The 23,760-nt window shown below is 42.0% G+C and overlaps 1 protein-coding gene across 1 annotated transcript in view; it reads right to left on the bottom strand.

Annotated features, from left to right (window-relative positions):
- Positions 1-23,760, bottom strand: part of PUS10 (pseudouridine synthase 10) — a 145,595-nt gene that overhangs the window by 65,178 nt on the left and 56,657 nt on the right. Inside the window, exons 8-12 of the mRNA XM_073628101.1 lie at positions 20,428-20,489; positions 18,045-18,090; positions 11,480-11,544; positions 6,979-7,064; positions 4,949-5,074 (exon numbers count right to left, since the gene is read on the bottom strand). Coding sequence (XP_073484202.1) covers positions 4,949-5,074; positions 6,979-7,064; positions 11,480-11,544; positions 18,045-18,090; positions 20,428-20,489 — 385 coding nt within the window. The remainder of the gene's footprint in view (positions 1-4,948; positions 5,075-6,978; positions 7,065-11,479; positions 11,545-18,044; positions 18,091-20,427; positions 20,490-23,760) is intronic.

The raw sequence follows: 23,760 nt of genomic DNA, 5'->3' as shown, positions 1-23,760 counted from the left end.
GCGTTTTTGGTGCGTTTTTGGTGCGTTTTTGCCGGTTTTTTTATTTATTTTTTTTTTTTGTAATTTTTTTTTAAGACTGTAAAAAAAAATGAAAAAAAAAAAAAAACGCAAAACGCAAATCGCGGCAAAAACGCGGCAAAAACGCTACAAAAACGCTGCTCAAAAACGTGCCAAGCATGAAAAAAAAACCTCCAAAAACGCTCAAAAGCAACATGCATAGGTGTGAATCGAGCCTTATGGTCAAAGTTAAATTGAGCAAGTTGAAGTTAGAAGCTGATTGGCTACCATACACAGCTGCACCAGATTGTGCACTCTCTAGTTTTAGTAAATTAACCCCTATGTGTTAAAACACACATGTTGCTATGCATTGCATTGTGTTAAACAGCCTATGGAGCTGAAACACACCACAATGCATACAGAAACAGGACAGGATGCATTTTCCCACAATACAATGAAAGTCACAGGGCACCGTGCATTGTTCTGCTTTGAGGTGCGTGCCAGAGCACACGTTTTAAGGTGTGCTAGGATACCATTTGCAATGACTGGCAAAGCAGGTAACAATATCGCGCGTTAGTTCAGTGCAACGCCGAGAATGGGCCCTTATGCCCCGTACACACGATCAAACTTTCCTCCAACAAAACCCTGGATTTTTGTTTGAAGGTTGTTGGCTGAAAATTGTCTTGCATACACACGGTCACACAAATGTTGGCCAACAATTATGAACGTGGGAACGCGGTGACGTACAACACGTACGACGAGCCGAGAAAAAGGAAGTTCAATAGCCAGTGCGCCCCCTTCTGCTTGATTCCGAGCATAAAAATAAAGATAGTGTTGGCTGCGCTACCCCCAATATTATAACATAAAATAGACCACTTTTTTCTGTGAACTAGATCATATAAGTGACATAAATAAACAAGATGTAAATATGGCACAATAGTATATGGTCGCTATCACATATCATCACTCTTAATCATAACCATAAAAACAATATATACTTCAAAATAACACCACTTAAACTTCCAGTATCTCTGTATTAAATTCTATATAATAATGTCCAATTTATGCTGATGCTTGCGATGTGCCAATTGGACAGTGAATCCCTGTGTGGACGGTCCACTGTGAATGTGCTATTTCTGTGCTCTTAATTCCTCCTTGGTAATTCATTGTGACTATTACACCACTTCAGTGACAACACCACCACCACATTGATCGGCCACTCACCAGATAATGGTATTAATGCGCCTTTGGTTCATTTAAGAAGGGATAACCATTCCACTTGTGTTGCTTGTTTATGCTGTCCCCAATACAATTATGAGCAAGTAGTATCAATCCTCATAAAAAACAAACAATCAACAGTGATCATTGTGCAATATGCTAGCACTGTTTATTTATGAACAATTAAAAAGAGACTGTAAAACTCACATGTTCTGGTGCCCAGGAGCCGGCACCAAGCTTATCCAGCAGTTTGAATGGATAAAGATGTCGCCGTGTGTTTCCTATGCCGGCGTGCGGTGCAAGCCTCGTTCTCACCCGGCTTGCGGTTCAGATCTCGCTTTCGCCCGGCAGGAAGTGATGTGACATATTGTGTTTTCCCAGAAGGCTGCTGGGAAAACACAATACGTCTTTATCCATTCAAACTGCTGAATAAGCTTGGTGCCGGCTCATGGGCACCAGAACATGTGAGTTTTACAGTCTCTTAATACACAGATATTGGAAGTTTAAGTGGTGTTATTTTGAAGTATATTTTGTTTTTATGGTTATGATTAAGAGTGATGATATGTGATAGCGACCATATACTATTGTGCCATATTTACATCTTGTTTATTTATGTCACTTATATGATCTAGTTCACGGAAAAAAGCGTTATGATATTGGGGGTAGCGCAGCCAACACTCTTTATTTTCATTTCACCTATTAGAGGAATTTATTTCTTGACTGCAGCAACCAGCTTTATATGTTTTTTGGTATTGCTTGAAAATTAAGAGTTATTTTGCACCGGTGACTTTCACACACTTATTTTGATTCCGAGCATGCGTGAACTTCTGTGCGATGGACTTGTGTACACACGATTGGACTTTCCAACAATAAAGTTTGGTTGGCGGAAAACTTGAGAACCTGCTATCAAACATTTGTTGGCGGAAAGTCTAACAGCAAATGTTCGATGCAGCATACACACAGTCGGACTTTCCGACAACAAGCTCACATCCAACATTTCCTGTCGGAAAATCTGACCGTGTGTACGCAGCATAAGTGTTTAGGATATACTTCAGGGGAGGTAAAAGAGGAAACTAAAGCTAAATTTTTTTTTGCCCCCCATTTTAGATAGCGTAAAAGGAGGGGTTTTCTTTCACTTCCTGTTCTGTAGACCTCAACAGGAAAAAATAGTTTGCCTTTAGCTATACTTTAAGTGTAAAGAGCACCCTTTACAGATCAAAGAAACTCTGAGGGTCTACGATTTCTAAACAAAAAAAAGCACCGCCATCTGTAAGAGAAGTGTTTATATACTCACCTGTCCCACTTCCCATTTCTCCGAACCTTACTCAACTCTCTTGCAGAGCTACAGCCTCCATAAGCCACCAACAGAATCTTCACATCTGACCTTACCAGGAGTGGAGGTCACTCTGCCCACCGCCACTTGCTGTGGTTCTATCCACCAGTCCCTATGTCAGTACTGTGTCCTCTAGTAGACAGGGGTTACTACAGCATGCATAGGCATCCGACCTGTAAGTGTATTGGAATATTCTGCCAAAGTCTGTAGCTCTGCAGGACACGTAATATTAGAGAAATGGGCAGCAGGACAGGTGAACATTAACACTCTTGCAGGTGATGCTTTTTATTTATTTTATTTTTTAATCAGCTTCAGAGTCTCTTAAACAGGTACAGGAAGTTTAGTGATAAGGCTTCTTTAAGGTGTTACTTGAGTGCCAGTGTAAGAGTTGGGAGGGGGGAGTGTTAGGGCTTGTTCAAGGGGTTAGATTGGATGGTAAGTTTTTGGTAGGGAATGGTTAAAGCATAAGTTTGCCTTTGTAAAAATAATTAAATAAATAAATAAAGAAATGCACATCTGTTTGCAGGTATAAAAAATGTGCATTTATTATATTTTTTTTTTACTAGGAGCCTACAAAGCATTGCACCTGCGAACAGCAGATCATAGGTGCAATCTCAGGCTCATGCAGACTGTCAGTGTATCGGTCTGCTCGTATCTCATACAAGCAGTCAGTTGCACACTGACAGGAAGCATCAATGAACTACCTAGTGTGCTCAACAGCACCCTGTTAGTTCACTGAAACTACAAACCAACACCTCTGTGAATAAATGACGCATTTGGGTGGGGCCTAGGACGGCTGCAGTTTTTTTAAACGTGTGACAGCAAGTGCAGGGAAATCAGGGGGTGTGGGGCTGCTGCTAAAACAACATGTTACATAGAGCTGGGTTTGTGTACCTTGTACTGTACGGACTCTGGATTTGATTATCTTATTAATTTATTTTTTGTGGTTTATGTTTTTGAGTTTTTTTAACCATTTTTAATAAATTGAACTGTGTGGATAGTACACTATGAGAGACAATCTCTTCTTTCCATGAGGAAATTATTTGGATACATCTGCTATAAGGGACGCCTGAGATACTGCAGAGGCTGGAAGCTGGGAACATCGGCCTAGATTGCGGATCTATATGCGCACTACCCCTGTAGGGGTCAAAGGAGCTGGTGAGTGGGGACCCATAAAGGGGAGCATGCAAGTCACCTGTCAAGAGTTATGAACACTAAAGTCACCTGCAATTATTTCTTTTAAACACAAACTTTTATCTGTTTAAACACAAACATTATTTATTTTTGGAATGGGTGCACATATATGTGTGTTTCTTTGTAATTGATGCAACTTATTTTTGGTGTAACTGGTGCGATTCTTTTCTTTTGATGCATATATTTTTTGATTTTTTTTTATATATTTAAAAAAAAAAATGTTTTGGTCACTACATATTTTCTTCTTTCTCACTACACCTAATTTTGAAGGACTTTTTGTTTTTATCACTTAGTGGTGTTTGGACATTTTACAACATTACAGCCACAGGATATACAAGAACTTTGGACTTTATATCACAAACATGCTTTTTTTCTGTTTTTAATACCAGGGTGTATTCACTAATACTACCTATTATTTAATTTATTATATTTTTTTCAAGTATGTTTTTAGAGGTGTCAGAAGGAGCACTATTGTACACTTATCCTTATTTGAGGTTAAGATAGAAGATTCCTCAATAGGTGGACCCATACATCTTCTCACCCCATATGCTGGGTGCGGTATTATCATATAATATTGTGACCCAATTGCCCATGACATATAAAGAGTGACCTGGGATATTACTCTTCAGGGTATTGGTGTAATTTCATCAGCGTGTATTCAACCTATAGTGTTTTTTTAGGTATTAGTTTGCCCTTATTTAGGCGCACTTACACACCCACTTACCTCTTATATAGGGTGTGGACCTAGTTATACCACACTGACCCTATCAGCTGTAGAGTCTTTTTGGGTTATATATAGGGTGACCTGATAGAATGCCTCTTTGCACATAGGTAGCGCCAACCACCCCACCTTTGGTACACTTTCACTTTTAAGAGCTTCCTTTGGGGAGTTTTTTAGGGGAGGCTGCAACCTCATTTTACATATACTCCTTTTCCTAAGCGCAGTACCTTTTATTTGTAAATCTGAACATGTTACATGTTACACCCTAATTATGGGTGTAACATGTTGAGAAAGGTGAACTTATCCCTTAAATGTTATGAGGATGTTTTCACTTAGGGGATGCTGTGCTTTAATTTATTGATAGGATAGCTGTGGAAGGGACTAGGTAAAATGCGAAATCACTATATATTTTAATCAGAGACATTCACTAAGTTTTAAAGGTGTTACACACACATCACCAATGTCCTGAACTTTGATATACTTACTGTCAGCTTTAAAAACCGCCATAAGCCTTTCTGTTATCAGCTCCTCTACTGAAGACTCCATCTTCCTCTCTCCATCAATAACCCAAGGGGTCTGTGGTAAATTCCGGGAGTACTTATTGTATCTTCCTGCAATGTGGTAATAGGTATAAATTTCCTAAATCAATGCATTAAGTCACATTAGGCTCCTCATTAATGTACACACAGCACCCCATATTGACAGAAAAACACAGAATTGGTGACATTTTTGCAGATTTATTAAAAAAGAAAAACTGAAATATCACATGGTCCTAAGTATTCCGACCCTTTGCTGTGACACTCATATATTTAACTCAGGTGCTGTCCATTTCTTCTGATCATCCTTGAGATGGTTCTACACCTTCATTTGAATCCAGCTGTGTTTGATTATACGGATTGGACTTGCTTAGGAAAGCCACACACCTGTCTATATAAGACCTTACAGCTCACAGTGCATGTCAGAGCAAATGAGAATCATGAGGTCAAAGGAACTGCCTGAAGAGTTCAGAGACAGAATTGTGGCAAGGCACAGATCTGGCCAAGGTTCCAAAAAAATTTCTGCTGCACTTAAGGTTCCTAAGAGCACAGTGGCCTCCATAATCCTTAAGTGGAAGACGTTTGGGACGACCAGAACCCTTCCTAGAGCTGGCTGTCAGCCAAACTGAGCTATCGGGGGAGAAGAGCCTTGGTGAGAAAGGTAAAGAAGAACCCAAAGATCACTGTGGCTGAGCTCCAGAGATGCAGTCGGGAGATGGGAGAAGGTTGAAGAAAGTCAACCATCACTGCAGCCCTCCACCAGTCGGGGCTTTATGGCAGAGTGGCCCAACGGAAGCCTCTCCTCAGTGCAAGACACATGAAAGCCCGCATGGAATTTGCTAAAAAAAACACCTGAAGGACTCCAAGATGGTGAGAAATAAGATTCTCTGGTCTGATGAGACCAATATAGAACTTTTTGGCCAAAATTCTAAGCGGTATGTGTAGAGAAAACCAGGCACTGCTCATCACCTGTCCAATACAGTCCCAACAGTGAAGCATGGTGGTGGCAGCATCATGCTGTGGGGGTGTTTTTCAGCTGCAGGGACAGGACACTGGTTGCAATTGAGGGAAAGATGAATGCGGCCAAGTACAGGAGTATCCTGGACAAAAACCTTCTCCAGAGTGCTCATGACCTCAGACTTGGCCGAAGGTTTACCTTCCTACAAGACAATGACCCTAAGCACACAGCTAAAATTACGAAGGAGTGGTTTCACAACAACTCCGTGACTGTTCTTGAATGGCCCAGCCAGAGCCCTGACTTAAACCCAATTGAGCATCTCTGGAGAGACCTAAAAATGGCTGTCCACCAACGTTTACCATCCAACCTGACAGAACTGGAGAGGATCTGCAAGGAGGAATGGCAGAGGATCCCCAAATCCAGGTGTGAAAAACGTGTTGCATCTTTCCCAAAAAGACTCATGGCTGTATTAGATCAAAAGGGTGCTTCTACTAAATACTGAGCAAAGGGTCTGAATACTTAGGACCATGTGATATTTCATTTTGTCTTTTTTAATAAATCTGCAAACATGTCAACAATTCTGTGTTTTTCTGTCAATATGGGGTGATGTGTGTACATTAATGAGGAAAAATATTAAGTGATTTTAGCAAATGGCTGCAATATAACAAAGAGTGAAAAATGTAAGGGGGTCTGAATATTTTCCGTTCCCACTGTATGTGTGTGTATATATATATATATATATATATATATATATATATATATATATATATATATATATATATTTTTTTTTTTTTTTTTTTTTTCTCTCATGCTTTCAAAATGTATTTGTCAAATGCTTTTGCTACCAGCATAACTCACTGTGTTAACAGACAGTGCTGGGCCCCCTGTGCTTTGGGTACTCTGGTAGTCACATGGTCTGCTAAGACTATAGTACTTGGTTGCATGAAAGTGAGAATCTGATTTTCTTCTGTCTGGATAAGAGGCTAAAGCTGAAAACCACTTAAAATGGAAAATATAGTACCTGCCACAAAAACTGAAGCATGATTACACTGCATGTCCACAACTTCACAGGTTGTCTTTGGAGAAGATGGTGGCCATGGGAAATGCCTAAAAAAAGAAAACATTTAAGATGCATTGACCTGGAATTTAATGCTAAAAGCAGACATTATTATTAATAGTTGCTATTGGAGACGGTAAAGCCTTCTGTAAGTAAATCATTTAATACTCAAAAGTACTCTTAAAATGGGCCTGTCATACATTCTAAATGTCAGAAACCAGAATTTTGCAATTACATCCCCTGTCGATAAAAACCTCTTCAGTGCCCGGTCTGAGATTGCTTGCAGCATTCCATTGAGGCCACATCTTTCCTTGGTTTCAGGCCATTAAGCCCAGCCTGTAACTGTTACCCCCTCCTTGTCCCATGACCATGCCTTTATTGGGTAGCTAGGCCAAAGCATCATTTCAGCTGGGAAACTAGTATTCACAAAGGAGAGTTCATCAAAGGCAGCCCTTTAAATCATTCTTTAAATCATTCTCAGATAGGACACTAGAGGCTTTTGTGGACAGGAGAAGTAATAGCAGGCAAACAGCAGGGACCAGCTGAGATTTAAACCATCTATGGGTAGGCTGAATGTACCCAAGTTAATCCATTGACTCCATACAACCAGTATGGTGGATTTTCAGCATGCGATTATTTCCAGCGGCTGCAGCGATGGTCATTGTGTTCTCCCAGCAGAGATGGCTCCCCGCACCTCTCAGCGCACCCCCTGCCATGAAATTGCAATATCTCAGTGGGAGGGATTCCCTCATCAACAATGACTGTGTTGATGGGGGAATCGAGCGATTTTTCTTCCTGCAACCCATGGCTGCCCTAAGCCAGCCATAAATGGATTGAATCTCGGCCAGTTTAGCAGGGACCGGCTGAGATTTGAACCATGTATGGCCAGGCTGATTATACTCAAGTTCATCAATTGATCAACTTGGGTACAACCAGCCTGTTGGATGTTTCATGTGATTACTGCCAGTGTTCTCCCGGTTGGGACATCTCCCCCCCGCCGGAAGAACACATTAGCTCCTTGGGAGGATGGGAGTCGAGCAATTTTCTTTCCTGCAACATGTGGTTGCATGAATGAAAAATCACTCCACCTATGGCCAGCCTTTGTCTCAGATTTTCAGAAGAGAGGAAGAATGGACCCCTGGGGTGAGATTTTTAAAGGCACTCAAAACGTGTAAGTTCCATAAAAATATAACAGTTTGAAAACCATGATTAAAATCGTGTAAAAAATGGAAGCACATGGAATTAACAGAACACACTGGAAATGTACATATACAAAATTGTACTATCGATGGATATCCTCAACCCAACGCATTTCGGAGTCTGTGTTTGTCTCCTTCGTCAGAGATAAAGGAGGATACATACATCTAAAATGTAAGCACAGCGTATCAGCATACCAATGGCTTATGTTCATTACAAAAAGTATATAGAGCAAAAGATAGAAGGATTGCCCTCTACTTACAGCAATTCCAGCAGTGTATACATATACAGTCCATGACAAGTTTAAGAGCAAAACACGGTCTCAGGGAATCCCTGGTCACCTTGCTCGTGGTAGGTTTAAGTTATACTGATATCTACAGATAGATCGTTTTGAGTGCCTTAAAAATCTCACTCCAGGGGTCCATTCTTTCTCTATTAGATTTAGGGATGTGGCACATTGAGGAGTGATAAACCACTAAACAATTTTTGCCGATATTCAAAAGAGCTCATTTTGACAGCTGACAGACTTGACCGGCATGAACGGCAATCATCTGATAACGCAGTTTTCAAGTGGCCTGGGGTGAAATCTATCTCTACAGCCATGGTCAAGAGTTTTGAGAATGACATAAATATTACTTTTCACAAAGTCTGCTGCCTTAGTATTTATGATGGCAAATTGCATATACTCCCGAAATTTATGGAGAGTGATCAGATCAATTGCAATTAATTACAAAGTCCCTCTTTGCCATGAAAATGAACTTAATCCCATAAAAAACATTTCCACTGCATTTGTGAAGAAGGCTTCAGGGCACCCAAGAAAGTCCAGCAAGCACCAGGACAGTCTTCTACAGTTGATTCAGCTGTGGGAAAGGGGCACCACCAGTGCAGCGCTTGCTCAGGAATGGCAGCAGGCAGGTGTGAGTGCATCTGCACGCACAGTGAGGCGAAGACTTTTGGAAGATGGCCTGGTGTCAAGAAGGCCACCAAAGAAGCCACTTCTCTCCAGGAAAAACGTCAGGGGCAGACTGATATTCTGCAATAGGTACAGGGATTGGAGTGCTGAGGACTAGGGTAAAGTCATTTTCTCTGATGAATCCCCTTTCAGATTGTTTGGGGCATCTGGAAAAAAACATCCTGAGACCATTCATGTGTAGGGTTGCTTCTCAGCCAAGGGAGTGGGCTCACTCACAATTTTGCCCAAGAACACAGCCATTAATATAGAATGGTCCAAAAACATCCTCCGAGAGCAACTTCTCCCAACCATCCAAAAACAGTTTGGTGACGAACAATGCCTTGCATGATGGAGCACCTTGCCAGAAGGCAAAAGTAATAACCAAGTGCCTTGGGGAACAAAACATCAAAACTTTGGGTCCATGGCCAGGAAACTTCCCAGACCTTAAATCCCATCAAGAACCGGTGGTCAATCCTCAAGAGGCGGGTGAACATAAAAACCTCCACAAATTCTGACAAACTCCAAGCATTGATTATGCAAGAATGGGTTGTCATCAGTCAGGATGTGGCCCATAAGTTGATTGACAGAATGCCAGGGCGCATTGCAGAGGTCTTGAAAAAGAAGGAAGGGTCAACACTGCAATTATTGACTCTTGGCATAAACTTTATAGTAATTGTCACTAAAAGCCTCTGACACTTATGAAATGCTTGTAATTATACTTCAGTATATCATAGAAACATCTGACAAAAAGGTCCAAAAACACTGAAGCAGCAGACTTTGTGAAAGTGAATATTTGTGTCATTCTCAAAACATTTGACCACGGCTGTACATTGGCAAGAAGATGCTCACTGGCTGACTACTCAAACTGATTGTAAGGGTTCGTTTTTTTTCTTTTCAAAAAACCAACAAATCATACTTACCACCACTGTGCAGCTCGTTTTGCACGAGTGCCCCCTAACATCCTCTTCTGGGGACCCCCGGCGGCTCTCGTGGCTCCTCCACACATCAGATAACCCCCTAGGAGAAGCGCTCTCCCGAGGGGGTTACCTTGCGGGCACGCTCTAGAGTCCAGCATTCAGCGTCCATAGACGCCGAATGTATGACCCGACACCGCTCCCGGCGCCCGCGTCATTGGATATGATTGACAGCAGCGGGAGCCAATGCCTGCGCTGCTATCAATCTATCCAATCAAGAGCCGAGAACCCCCTGCAGAGAGACAGCGTGTTCCCGCCGGGTCAAGTTCCAGGGCTCAGGTAAGTAAAATGAGGGGCTGGGGGGGCCGGTCACTGCCAGGTGTTTTTTCACCTTAATGAATTAAGGTGAAAAAACACGAAGGTTTACAACCCCTTCCCTTTAAGCCCCGTACAAACACGGGCCGAATGTCGGGAGACATCGGCCAGTTAAAATAAAAATTAAAAAAAAACGGCCAATATTCGAGTCGGTGGGCTGTTGGAAAACCAATGGCGGAGAGCACTGACTGAAGTGTTCTGGGGGGGCTACCCCCTCTCCCCTGTCAGAAGAACACAACAGCTTAGCAAGGGAAATCGCAGTACTAACTTTGCATAGTTAGTACAGCGACTCTGACCAGAGCTGACACATAGGAGATGAAACATAGTGTGTGTACCAGGCTTTCAGGGGAACACTGATCAAGCAATTGACATTTTTATTTCCTGAAACAAGTAGAATAAGCATAGTCTGAGTGCATTTATCTCCTTCCTCCTCTCTTCTGCAGTGACAAACCTGCTTAGTCAGCAGAACCAAACATGTTTATGGAGCACCCTGGGGCGCTTTCATTTGCTGCTCTAAGGACAAATAGGAGAGCCACTGACGGCCTGAATTTCAGTCAATTCCTGCAGAAACACCAAGTAGATCATTGTCCACCTTGGAACCTGCTTAGCAAGTCTTTGCAAATTCAGCAAATCTATCATGCCTGTTAAAAAGCACCTATTCATACCATACACAGAACTATATCAACAATGGGTAATGTGAGATTCTGCTCATCAACCCCAACAGAAAACAAAAAATTAGAATTGCTGCTTTTTTAAGAAATATTTGCTTTGTCAGTGCAGGTTTTCCACCAGTAACTAGAAGCATTATGCTATTAACGACACAGCCCACATAACCATCTAAGTAGACAGATTCGGCTGGCCAGGAAAAGACTGCTTCTTTGAAGTCTGAACATCTTCCAAAAACTCAAGACAGAGAAGGCAAAATAAAGTGATTAATTTGCAGATCATTAACAAATGGTAGATACTCCTCCACATTGTTCTGTTAATAAAGACAGCTATACTGAGAAGACAAGTTTACAGAACTTACCTCCAGAAATCATTTTCTTTTATCTTCTCTAGAGCTTTCACAACTGCCATTCTGGTAAAGACAGACTGCAGATATAAGAACAACTAATATTAAGGCTGTTATCTAATGGGGGAAAAAAAGATTTAGATCCATGTATGGCCAGCCTAAAGTAGAAGTCCAGTCAAATCCTATCTAAACCTAAAGTGGTTCTAAAGCCTTAAAGTTTTACACCAGAATGCATTCTATGCATTCAGATGAAAAACCTTCTGTGCTGCAGCTGCCCCCCAGACCCATCTTTTTCTTACCTGAGCCCAATCCAATCCAGCGTTGTGCACGAGGGCAGTGGCTCCCGCCACTGTCTCTCTCCTCATTGGAGAGATTAGTAACAGCGATAGCAATTGACTCCCACTGCTGTCAATCAAATCCAGTGACACGGGAGCGGGGGTGGGCCCGAGTTCTGCTGTCTGTGTCAATAGACGCAGCAGCAGGACTTAGGAGCGAACAAGCTAAGGTGCCTCCAGGGAAAGCCGCTTTCCCTGGGGGCACCCGATAAAGAGGAGGGGCCTGAAGCACTGGCAGAGGACCCCAAAAGAAGAGGATCATAGCTGCCTGATCCAAAACCATTGCACAGAGCAGGTAAGTACAGTGCCTTGAAAAAGTATTCATACCCCTTGAAATCTTCTACATTTTGTCATGTTACAACCAATAACGTAAATGTATTTTATTGGGATTTTATGTGATAGAGTTAGACCAACACAAAGTAGCACATAATCATGAAGTAGAAGGAAAATGATAAATAGCTTTCAACATTTTTTACAAATAAATACGTGAAAAGTGTGGTGTGCATTTGCATTTAGCCCCCGAGTCAAAATTTTGTAAACCACCTTTCGCAGCTGCAAATCTTTTTGGGTATGTCTCTACTAGCTTTGCACATCTAGAGAGAGACATTGTTGCCCATTCTTCTTTGCAAAATAGCTCAAGCTCTGTCAAATTGGATGGAAAGAGTCTGTGAACAGCAATTTTCAAGTCTTGCCACAGATCCTCAATTCGCTTTAGGTCTGGACTTTGACTGGGCCATTCTAACACATGACTATGCTTTGATCTAAACCATTCTATTGTAGCTCTGGCTGTATGTTTAGGATCGTTGTCCTGCTGGAAAGTGAACCTCCGCCCCAGTCTCAAGTCTCTTGCAGACTCTGACAGGTTTCCTTCTAAGATTGCTCTGTATTTGGCTCCATCCATCTTCCCATCAACTCTGACCAGCTTCCCTGTCCCTGCTGAAGAAAAGCATCCCCACAACATGATGCTGCCACCATGTTTCACGGTGGGGATGGCGTGTTCAGGGTGATGTGCAGTTATTTTTTCGCCACACATAGCGCTTTGCTTTTAGGCCAAAAAGTTCAACCTTCTTCCACATGTTTGCTGTGTCCCCCACATGGCTTCTCGCAAACGGGACTTCTTATGGCTTGCTTTCAACAATGGCTTTCTTCTTTACACTCTTCCATAAAGGCCAGATTTGTGGAGTGCACGACTAATAGTTGTCCTGTGGACAGATTCTCCCACCTGAGCTGTGGACCTCTGCAGCTCCTCCAGAGTTACCATGGGCCTCTTGGCTGCTTCTCTCATTAATGCTCTCCTTGCCCGGCCTGTCAGTTTAGGTGGACATCCATGTCTTGGTAGGTTTGCAGTTGTGCCATACTCTTTCCATTTTCAGATGATGGATTGAACAGTGCTCCGTGAGATGTTCAAAGCTTGGGATAATTTTTTTTTTTTATAACCTAACCCTGCTTGCTTTAAACTTCTCCACAACTTTATCCCTGACCTGTCTGGTGTGTTCCTTGGATTTCATGATGCTGTTTGTTCACTAAGGTTCTCTAACAAACCTCTGAGTGCTTCACAGAACAGCTGTATTTATACTGAGATTAAATTACACACAGGTGGACTCTATTTACTAATTAGGTGACTTCTGAAGGCAATTGATTCCACTAGATTTTAGTTAGGGATATCAGAGTAAAAGGGGCTGAATACAAATGCATGACACACTTTTCATATATTTATTTGTAAAAAATGTTGAAAACCATTTAGCATTTTCCTTCCACTTCACAATTATGTGCCACTTTGTGTTGATCTATCACATAAAATCCCAATAAAATACATTTACATTTTTGGTTGTAACATGACAAATGTAAAATTTCAAGGGGGATGAATACTTTTTCAAGGCACTGTATAGGCAAGTTTGTTATTTAAAAAAAATAAAATAAATTAAAAAAAATAAAAAAGGAAACTTTATAACCACTTTAAACCTGCTCCCACCCCCATTCTAAGCCCAATACTAACTACCCTGTAGAGCAGTGGTCCCCAAACTGTGGCCCACGGGCTGGATGTGGCCTTTTGCTTGCTTTTATCTGGCCCTTGGGGCACTAGGGGCATCCGGGGAATAGGCAAGTATAATGGCATAGAATGGGGGTGAGAGCAGGTTGAAGATGAGATTACACTTGTGTTTTAAGCAACATGTTTTGTTAGCTTTTCCCAGTTTTACTTTTGTAATCAGTTTTCTGTGCTCCAGGTAAGACTGGGAACTTTTGGCCTGCGAGGCCTAAAGCCTAAAGAGGAACATCTCCCCCTCACACCCATAAATATTTTCATAAAACAGATGCAAATAACACAACCTATATGTATTATCTTTTGTTTCTATAAATGATCTCCTCTGAGTTTATGTTTCAAATTGTCCCCCAGCTGCACTGACACATTCCCTGCTCTAGCTCTGCCCCCTGTGCCTCCAGGACCCTTTTGCCTACAAAACAGCATCAATTCTTCTAGGTACACTTGCACACAGTTTTTGAAGAAACTCGACAGGTAGGTTGTTCCAGACATCTTGGAGAACCACAGATCTTCTGTGGATGTAGGCTGCCTCAAATCCTTTTGTCTCTTCATGTAATCCCAGACAGACTTTATTTTATTGAGATCAGGGCTCTGTGGGGGCCAAAGCATCACTTCCAGCACTTTTGTTCTGCTGCAGAATACATTTGGGGTCAATCACACACCTCACTGATGGTATGGCATGATGCATCAGCCTTCGTCTGTATTTCTCGGCATTGAGAACACCATTGATCCTGACCAAATCTCCAACGTCATTTATAGAAATGCAGCCTCAAACTTGCAAGGAACCTCCACCATGCTTCACTGTTGCCTGCAGACACTCATTATTGTACCGCTCTCCAACCCTTTGTGAACAAACTACCTCCTACTACAGTCACATATTTCATATTTTGACTTATCAGTCCAGAGCATCTGCTTCCATTTTTTTGCATCCCAGTTCCTATGTCTGTTTGCATGGTTGAGTCGCTTAGCCTTCTTTCCATGTCCTATTCTGTCTGAAGGTAAAGATCACAGGCCTCAAGAACAACAAAGGTTCGGCCTTGTCCCTTGAGCACATATATTTCTCCAAATTCTCTGAACCTTTGGATGATATCATGTACAGTAGATGATAGATTTAAAAGTTGTTGCAAATTTACATTAAAGAACATTATTTTGATATGGTTTGACAATTTTTAGATGCAGCTTTTCACAACCTTTGCCCATCTTTACGTCTGAGACACTGCGACTCTCTAAGATGCTTTTTTTATACCAACTCATGTTATTGACCTGTTACCGTTTACCTAATTAGTTGCAAAATATTCTTCCAGCTCTTCCTTGTTAGCACCACTTCTTTTGCCAGCTTTTTGTTGCCCTGTCTCAACTTTTTTTGAGACATGTTGCTGCCATCATTTTTAAAATTACATTTTTTTTAAATTAAATTAAAAATTAAATTAAATTACTTTTTTTCTTAAAATGGTACATTTTCTCAGTTTAAACATTTGATATGTTTTCTATTTTGAAAAGAAAAACATGGGTTTATGAGATTTACAAATCATTGCACTTTGTTTTTATGTAGATTTTATACAAAGTCACAACTTTTTTGGACTTGGTGTTGCATATTGTGGGGTTCAGCTTCAAGCAGAGAGCTCGCAGAAAGATAATCCAGGCATTCAGTGAATTTAAAGGCTTCCTGCCCATTTCTTTTAGGTGTGCTGCAGCTTGCTTAGTTTCTTGCTGTTGTGCAAGGTTATGCTTATAAGCCTGTTGCTGTGCAGCATTATTTTGAAGCAAGGCCTTTATCAAGTCCTCCATACTAAATTCACAATTACACCACACAGCAGTGTGCCTTTAGGTGGTATAGACACAATCTGCTGTCCATTTAACCACTTGCTTACTGGGCACTTAACCCCCCTCCTGCACAGACCAATTTTCAACTTTCAGCGCCGACGCACTTTGAATGACAATTGCGCGGTCATACAACACTGTACCCAAATTAAATTTTTATAATTTTTTTTCACACAAATAGAGCTTTCTTTTGGTGGTATTTAATCACAGCTGGGATTTTTATTTTTTGCTAAACAAACAAAAAAAGATGGAAAATTTTGAAAAAAAAAAAATCATGTTTCATAGTTTGTTAGAAAATTTTGCAAACAGGCGGCACTGGTGGGCACTGATAGGCACAGTTAAGGCGGCACTGATGGGGACAGATAAGGCGGCACTGATAGGTGGCACGGATAGCTGGCACTGATGGGTGGCACTGATGTGCAGCACTGTTGTTGTGGCACTGATTGTGGGCGCTGATGGGTGGCACTGTGGGCACTGATGGGTGACGCAGGTGGGTACTGGTAGGCGGTACTGCTCCTATTACTAGGTGTCACTGGCAGGGAGCACAGATGATCGCCGTGATCGGGACTGATGTCCCTCTCACGGCCGCCGGTGATCGCCTTTTTTTTCCCTCCTCACGCTGTCAGCGCGAGGAGAAAAAATAGCCGATTACCGGTTCTGTTTACATCACATGATCAGCTGTCATTGGCTGACAGCTGATCATGTGGTAAGGGGTCGGGGCCGACCCCTTACTCTGATCTGTGATCAGGCGAGTCTCATAGACTCGCTGATCACCGAGCGCGCCGTGCGCGCCCTGCAGGGGGTGCGCAGGCCGCTCGTGCACGGGACGACGTCAATAGACGTCGTCCCGGCAATGTAGGTCTGCGCTGTTGCCGTCATTTGTCAATAGCGCGGATCTGAAGAGGTTAAGCACTGCCCACACAATCGTTTACACTCCTCACGTCAATGCATCTTTAACATCAGATACACAGCGTAACCAGCAAACATGCCTTTCAGAGAGAATCACCAGAGTGACTGCTTGCATTTGAGCACCAATTGGGGGGTTCAGCTTCAAAAAGAATGCTTGCAGAAAGGTAATCCAGGCATCCAGTGGGTTTAAGGGCTTCCTGCCCTTTTTTATTGGTTAGTGTTGCAGCAAAATAAGACCCAAAACAGGAACTTCCCTCACAAGGGTAATAGTCACATATAAAACAAACACAAAAATGATTAAGCCTCCTGGCTAGTAGCGAGACCACACTGGGTCTGCTTCAGATCTGCAGACATGTTTCTTCACAGCCTGCTTGCATCCTTTCCCCAACAACTGATTAACCTAGGGAAAAGACATAATATACCCCAGGTGGGGAACAAGGTGTGGCCAGCGCTTCACCCCCTGCATCCTGGCAGCGGGTGACGTGCAGTGTGACGTCCCCGGGGAAGGAGCTTATACTATGCACGTCACCCGCTGCAATCTCCCAGCTGTTTGCATGAGAACATGCCTTTTTATCCATTGAAACTTTTCATTGATAATTTTATTGCGTGCGCTTGTTAGCGCCATATTTTATGCTTTTTACTTACTTGAATAAACCTACGGAGTACACTTAGAGCGTTTTTTTCTTTTTTGGGGACCGTTGTGTCTCCACATTTTTATTGCCAGTATTGGGAACCAATACTGCTGCATCTCACTGCTGGATCGGTGTTTCATGGTGTTGGATTGGGGACCCCCACAGCTGTATTGGAGTGTTCCTTCATTTCTCAGTGGATATATGCGTTTCTGACCTCCTATAATAAGAGGTCCACCTGATCCGGTAAGCGCATCTGTTTGTCTGTGGTGGAGGGTATTGTGACCGACTTACCACTGGAGAATTTATTTCCGTTTCCAACACGAGGGAACTTGCCATTCTTCATTTTGGACACCTGAGTCCCTATATTTCGAAATGGACTTTTTTCCTCATATTATTGCGCTGCACTAACATTGTTTTATAAATACTGTACTGATTAAACAAAAATCGTTTGTTCTGGTATCTTTCAAGAAAAATTTTGCTTGTCCCTTCGGATAATCTTGCATGAACTGTCGTGATAGGCTATCGAAAGCTGTGTACTAACGATCAGATTATCGTACGATCGCTTCGAAAGCGGTATTTTCCGTCCTCACCGTGTGTACTAGGTAATCCTTCCACCCCTTTTAGCTTTGGCAATGCTAAAATCTAGTTGGTCCTGCCAATAAAGTTTATTCTTTACTTCAAAATTTGAAAGAAACAAAGAAAGGAATAAAGAAAGGAATTAAGAAACTGAAATGAAAGGAAAGGAAAGAAAGATTGACACAATATCAAGCATTTTCCAGAAGGTACATATGTAGACACACATCTGTACCCTGAGTGTGTTTTTCACATCAACTTCCACTTACGTGTTTATTCTTAGCAGGTTTGAAACAGTCCTTGCACACGGTAGCTCTAGGAACAGATGAATAGTAATGTATGACTGGGAAAAAGGCAACTGTTGCATTTTATTTAAAAATTACAATCTCCGTTTCAATTTTCTTTTTCAGTTTCAAATAATTTTTTTCAAAATCAAAAAGTATAAACTGACATCCCGATGAATCTGACACTTCAGAAGGGGGAAACTAATCATGCAAAATTCATTCTCATTCATTCTCATTCTAGTTTTCAAATGTAAGAACATGAAAATGAACCTGATTGCAGGGAATGTACCACTACCACTATTTATGATACCAGTAGTCCCGGTATCATGCCCTCTAACCATTCTGTTTAACAGTCAATGTGGATTAAAACAGCTCATTCCTAATTATATTTCCAAATACTAAATATAAATACATATGATTTGTTCACTTTCTTTTCTTTCCTGCTTCCTTTTCAATTGGGAGGAAACAAACATTTGGTTCTGAAACCAGACAGCCCCTCCAAAACCACTATGAAGATTGACAACTGTACAGTAATGATTTAAAGCAGGGCTCGACAAATCCCAGGCTCCAGGTCACCATGGCGACTAGAAACTGCGTCCTGGCACCTGGGTTCACACCTATGTGTACTGAAATTGCAATGTAATTCTGTGCGATTTCAACACGGGCACGATTTTGTCTCTCATTCTCTCTCCAAAATTGCCCCCCATTGACTTCATTGCAAAATTGCGCCCTATTGACTTCAGTGCCAAAACACCCCCCATTGACTGCAGTGCAAAAACTCCTGTTAAAAGCTACCCCATGTGAACCATTATCTCTGCATGCATGATGTGTTCCAGACTCTATCACTTGAGAGTCTGGAATGCACCACTACAAACTCGCACAGGAGCCTTTCCTTAATGGCACTCAATGGCAATGCGTGTGGATTGTTTGAACCACCTCAATAAGAACACATAATATCTAGCCTGTTATGCGAATCTGCAAGTTTGAAAACACATCCAGAATCGCCTATGTGTGATCCAGGGCAGATCCATTCAGACTTGGGCATTTTGGGATTGCGGCAAAATCTCTGTGATTCTGCCTGTGATCGCAAAACGCTGGTTCAAGTGCTGATATTTCCAATGACACCTAAAATGTGGTGCAGTTTTGCCGTGATTGTCATACAGCAAATCGCATCTCGTGAAGCTCATCTCCCAAAAGAAGCTCCAGCTCTTTTTTGGGCTACAAGTTTCACGCGATGCAAATTGCAGTGCAGTAAATTGCACGACAATCGCAGAAAGTCGCATTGCAAAACACATGTCGCCCAAAAAAAACTCTGCTCCTTTTTGGGTGACAAGCTTCAATTCAATTTTCTTGCGACAATCGTGGCAAAACCACACCATAAAAACATAAAAAGATGTCATTAAAAATAATGACAAATAGTGCGTATTGAGATTGCAGGCAGAATCGCAGCGATCCCAAAACGCCCAGGTGTGAACGGAGCCTAATGTAGTGGAGTTTCCCCCAATAACAAGTTTTTATTGTCATTCTTTTTGGTCAGCCTACATCTATGACATAAGGGTATTACGTTGAGGTTATTGGCTGGTTATTGGCTGAAAGCAAGTTAGGGTTAGGGGGCGCAAATTACTTGCCTTGCCCAGGGTGCTGACAATCTATGCTAAGCTAAAAAAACCTGGCTCCTAACTTTTTTAGCTGGCTCCTAGATTCAAAGCAAATTTGTCAAGCCCTGATTTAACCACTTAGCGATTGCCCCACCTACAACTACTGCGGCAGGGCGGTTGCTCTGTCCACTTGAACCACACATGTGATTGTGAGTCATGGTGATTGTGATCATGTAGTCCTAATGTTGGTACTCCTGGCATAACTGTAGTGAATCTGCAACACAACACCCAAAGGAACAGCTAAACGGCGCAAATGCTATAGCAAAAGTAAATGGGGCACTTATCCATCCTTGTAAACAGGGTCAGAATTATAGGTGGGACTTGGACCTGGCAATGGTTAGGAGGGAGATGCACAGCTGATAAAGGTTTGGACCACACCATTGTAGACTATTTATAATTATCAATCACAAGAAATTATATATATATATATATATATATATATATATATATATATATATATATATATATATATATATATATATATATATATATATATATATATATATACACACACATATATTTATTGACATTGAGTGACTCATTCAGTTGTTAATTCTAGTTTTCTAGTTTAAGTATATAATTTTCTAATGACTTACAGTATATTCTAAACGCCCTCTACAGTGCTTTCCCTAGTCTACTAAATGAGATGTATTTGGTGAGGTGCTGCAGTAAAACCAACAGTTTCAAAGCACTGGGGCAGTGTCACTTACAGGAAGTGGCAGTCCTCGTCAGTTTCTTGGTGACAAAACACCACCCCGACTTCAAAGGCACTCTAAAAACAAAACAACAAAATATATACAGTATATATATCAGTAATAAGAACGAGGTAAACAAGCATGGGTAGTGATCATGCCTGCACAACAAAAGAGGAAACTGATCCCATGTCACATTATATCATATCACAATTAAAACAAGTGTAAAGAAGAGGAACATCAAGAAAACATGAAACAATAAACAAGTGCATTCTGTGAAACAAATACCGTATTTTTTGGACTATAAGACGCCCTTTTTCCCCCCAGAAATATGGGGGAAAATGTCCCTGCGTCTTATGGTGCGAATATGACAGGCACCGCCCCCCCCTCCCCACCGCCGATGGCACAGCCCCCTGCCACGGCTCGCATCGCCTTCCGCCGCCACCACCGGAAGAGAGGCAGGAGAGCGGAGGACGGACTTCCAAAACCCCTGTGGGTATCGGGCGATCTTCCGGCTGGTTCCTGAGACAGAAAATAGAGCTTTTTGGCCGCTCAGTCTGTCATGTCTTCTGTTAGGTGGAAGGGATAACATCAGGTAAGGCTGCGTTTGTGGCAATATTCCCTCTGCATTTCTATGGCAACGGTCACTCTGCATTTTCTATGGCAACGGTCACGCTGCATTTTCTATGGCAACGGTCACTCTGCATTTTCTATGGCAACGGTCACTCTGCATTTTCTATGGCAACGGTCACTCTGCATTTTCTATGGCAACGGTCACTCTGCATTTTCTATGGCAACGGTCAGGCTGCATTTCATGGGCACTGGAAAATATTTTAGTACACCATTTGGTTCAGAATATTTTTTTTTTTGTTTTCCTCCTCTAAAACATAGGTGCGTCTTATGGTCAGGTGCGTCTTATGGAGCAAAAAATACAGTAAGTAAAGCTGAAAGTCAGGTAAACAGCTAAATACAGAGATGAAATGTATATGGTCCCATTTACACTACCCTGAGACTAAACCAGTTTAGTGTGCAGGCAGCAGCTGTTTTGGGCAGAGGAGGCAAATGAAAACAAAAACAAAACATCAAAGTGAGTCCAAGAGTCACCAACGTGACATGAGACGTGAACAGATTCTCAACTGTTGTGTCACCGACTGCCTCCACCTCGTGCATGAACCACCAATGATAAAGATGTGCTCTTACCAGAGAGCGTTGACCCCCTATTACGGGAGGTCAACAAGGACTGTCGTGTATAGGATACTCCAACTCCGTTAAGAGATCCACATAGGGTATGCAGGTGATACAGCTCCAAATAGCCAGTTGGAAAAACAACGAATCCTCGCAATCCAATCGTAGCACCAAATAGCATACCCCAAATGAGAGATAAAGACGCCAATATAGTGTATAAATTAGGAAAAGAAATGGGAAAGGGACAAGTGGTTGAATGGAGGACCAAACCATGGTATTCATATGCCAAATAAACTTTATTAGTGCAAAAAATATAAAGATAGAAAAATTACGAGAGACAACGTCGTCACTCTAGAATATTGGACAACCAAGACATGGCTGTAAACATGTAGAATAACTGCATAATACATGAATCTCATATATTTCCATATATCTGAGCCACAATGGTCTACGAGTGGATTTTATCCTGAACACCGAGCCATACTTGTCCCTTTCCGGCTGGTTGTATGCTACATGTCTCAAAGATTTCCACAGATGGTGACCGATTAAGGACTAATTGTTCAGGGCTTCCTGATATCTGAGGAAATAGTGCACCGTAGCATAAACTATAGCTAATTGTCAATTGGTTATACAAGAATTATTGCAAATAGCTCAGCAACTGTATTGCATGAAATGGGGATCCCGTTTAGAAAAAATCCAGTTGAGTAAAGTGTCATTGCTGTAAAGTTGCACTTACATAGATTTGATTAGTGAGATACTGTACATATGTACTTATTTGCCTTAGGATACATACAAAAAGGCTTATGTGCCTTGAACACATCAATGCATGAACGGCAAGAATACCTGTATACCTGCATGTTTGCATACCTAGGTACCTACATAACAGCATACCTGGGTACCTGTATACTTACATACCTAAGGGGTTGCATAGCAGTAAACCAACGTTGTTTTAGGCCTGCATCCTGGCGGTGTCTACATCTCCCGATGGACAGTGGTGTTAGGTCCATCTGAGCCACTGTGATGTTTGGCATTGCAGTGTTTACTGACGCATTCATTTTTCACCAGATGGACTGCGGCCGCATCACCTTGATCATGCCTGATCTCTGTTGATCGAAGAATAAGCAGCATCAGGCCTGCTTAGTATATGGATGGGAGACTGCCCGGGAATACCAGATGCTGTGTGAGGGAGGCATCTGAGGCTGCTGCGTTTTCAGAGTATCTCAGGCCAGAAGACCTTAGGGCAGTGACTGAGGTGGTTTGCTCCATTTTTAGCCGGCAGAAGCTTGGTAGGTTAGGTACGCCTCTTTGGGCCTTCTGGGTCTGCCACAGGGTCGTCAGTCTTTTGCCTTGCATTTGACTCTTGGAGCAGAAGGTATTGGCTCATTATTAATAAAAAAAAAAAATCAACTGGTAGCGGTCCCAAAACCAAATGGGGATAGAAGGTCTAGCTTAGATCTTAAGCCGCTGGACATCCTTCTGTTTCTGTCCATTTAGAGAGGTAGATTTCGGAGTCCATAGTCATCAATGACCCATATCTTCATGCGCCGCTTTTTTCCAGGCTCACCAAGGGTTTTTGCAATTGCAATGCAAAGTTGTCTTTTTTATTTTTGTGACTCTGCTGTTCAGGCTGGCCACAGCTCCGAGGGTTCACAAAGGACTTGCTGAAAACTCAGGGGGTGCCAATCTCAGTATACCACAATAATCTTTGTTCAGGAAGCAGTTGGTTCCAGTTTTTCCTTTGATACATTTCTACGTACAGTCCTACTCCAGGTCTTTTGTAGATGAACATTCTCTCTGTCTGGAACACGAGGATCCAAGCATTGGGGTACCGGAGGACTCTGTTCCCGGGGTATTGCAGAGCTCAAATTGGTGGTTGATGGTTCAGAATCTGCAGAAGGTGAAATTCTTCCTTTCAGGAATTTGGAGGATAATAACCACTAGTGCTAGTCTCTCCAGTTGGTTTGAAGGTGACTACAGTGGACTTGGTCTCCACAGGAGAGGTTACTGCCCTGCAATATCTTGAAACTTTTGGCCAGTAAACCAGGCTCTGTATTATTGAACAAATCAGTTGTAGATTCAATCCAACATTGCCTCTACAGTGGCATATATTAACCACCAGGGTGGCACCAGGAGTTGTGCGGCTCAGGAAAGTGAACCACATTCTGT

The sequence above is a fragment of the Aquarana catesbeiana genome, linkage group LG04 (assembly GCF_042186555.1).
Source record: "Aquarana catesbeiana isolate 2022-GZ linkage group LG04, ASM4218655v1, whole genome shotgun sequence".
Taxonomy (NCBI): Eukaryota; Metazoa; Chordata; class Amphibia; order Anura; family Ranidae; genus Aquarana; species Aquarana catesbeiana.
This window is presented reverse-complemented; position numbering and strand designations above follow the sequence as displayed.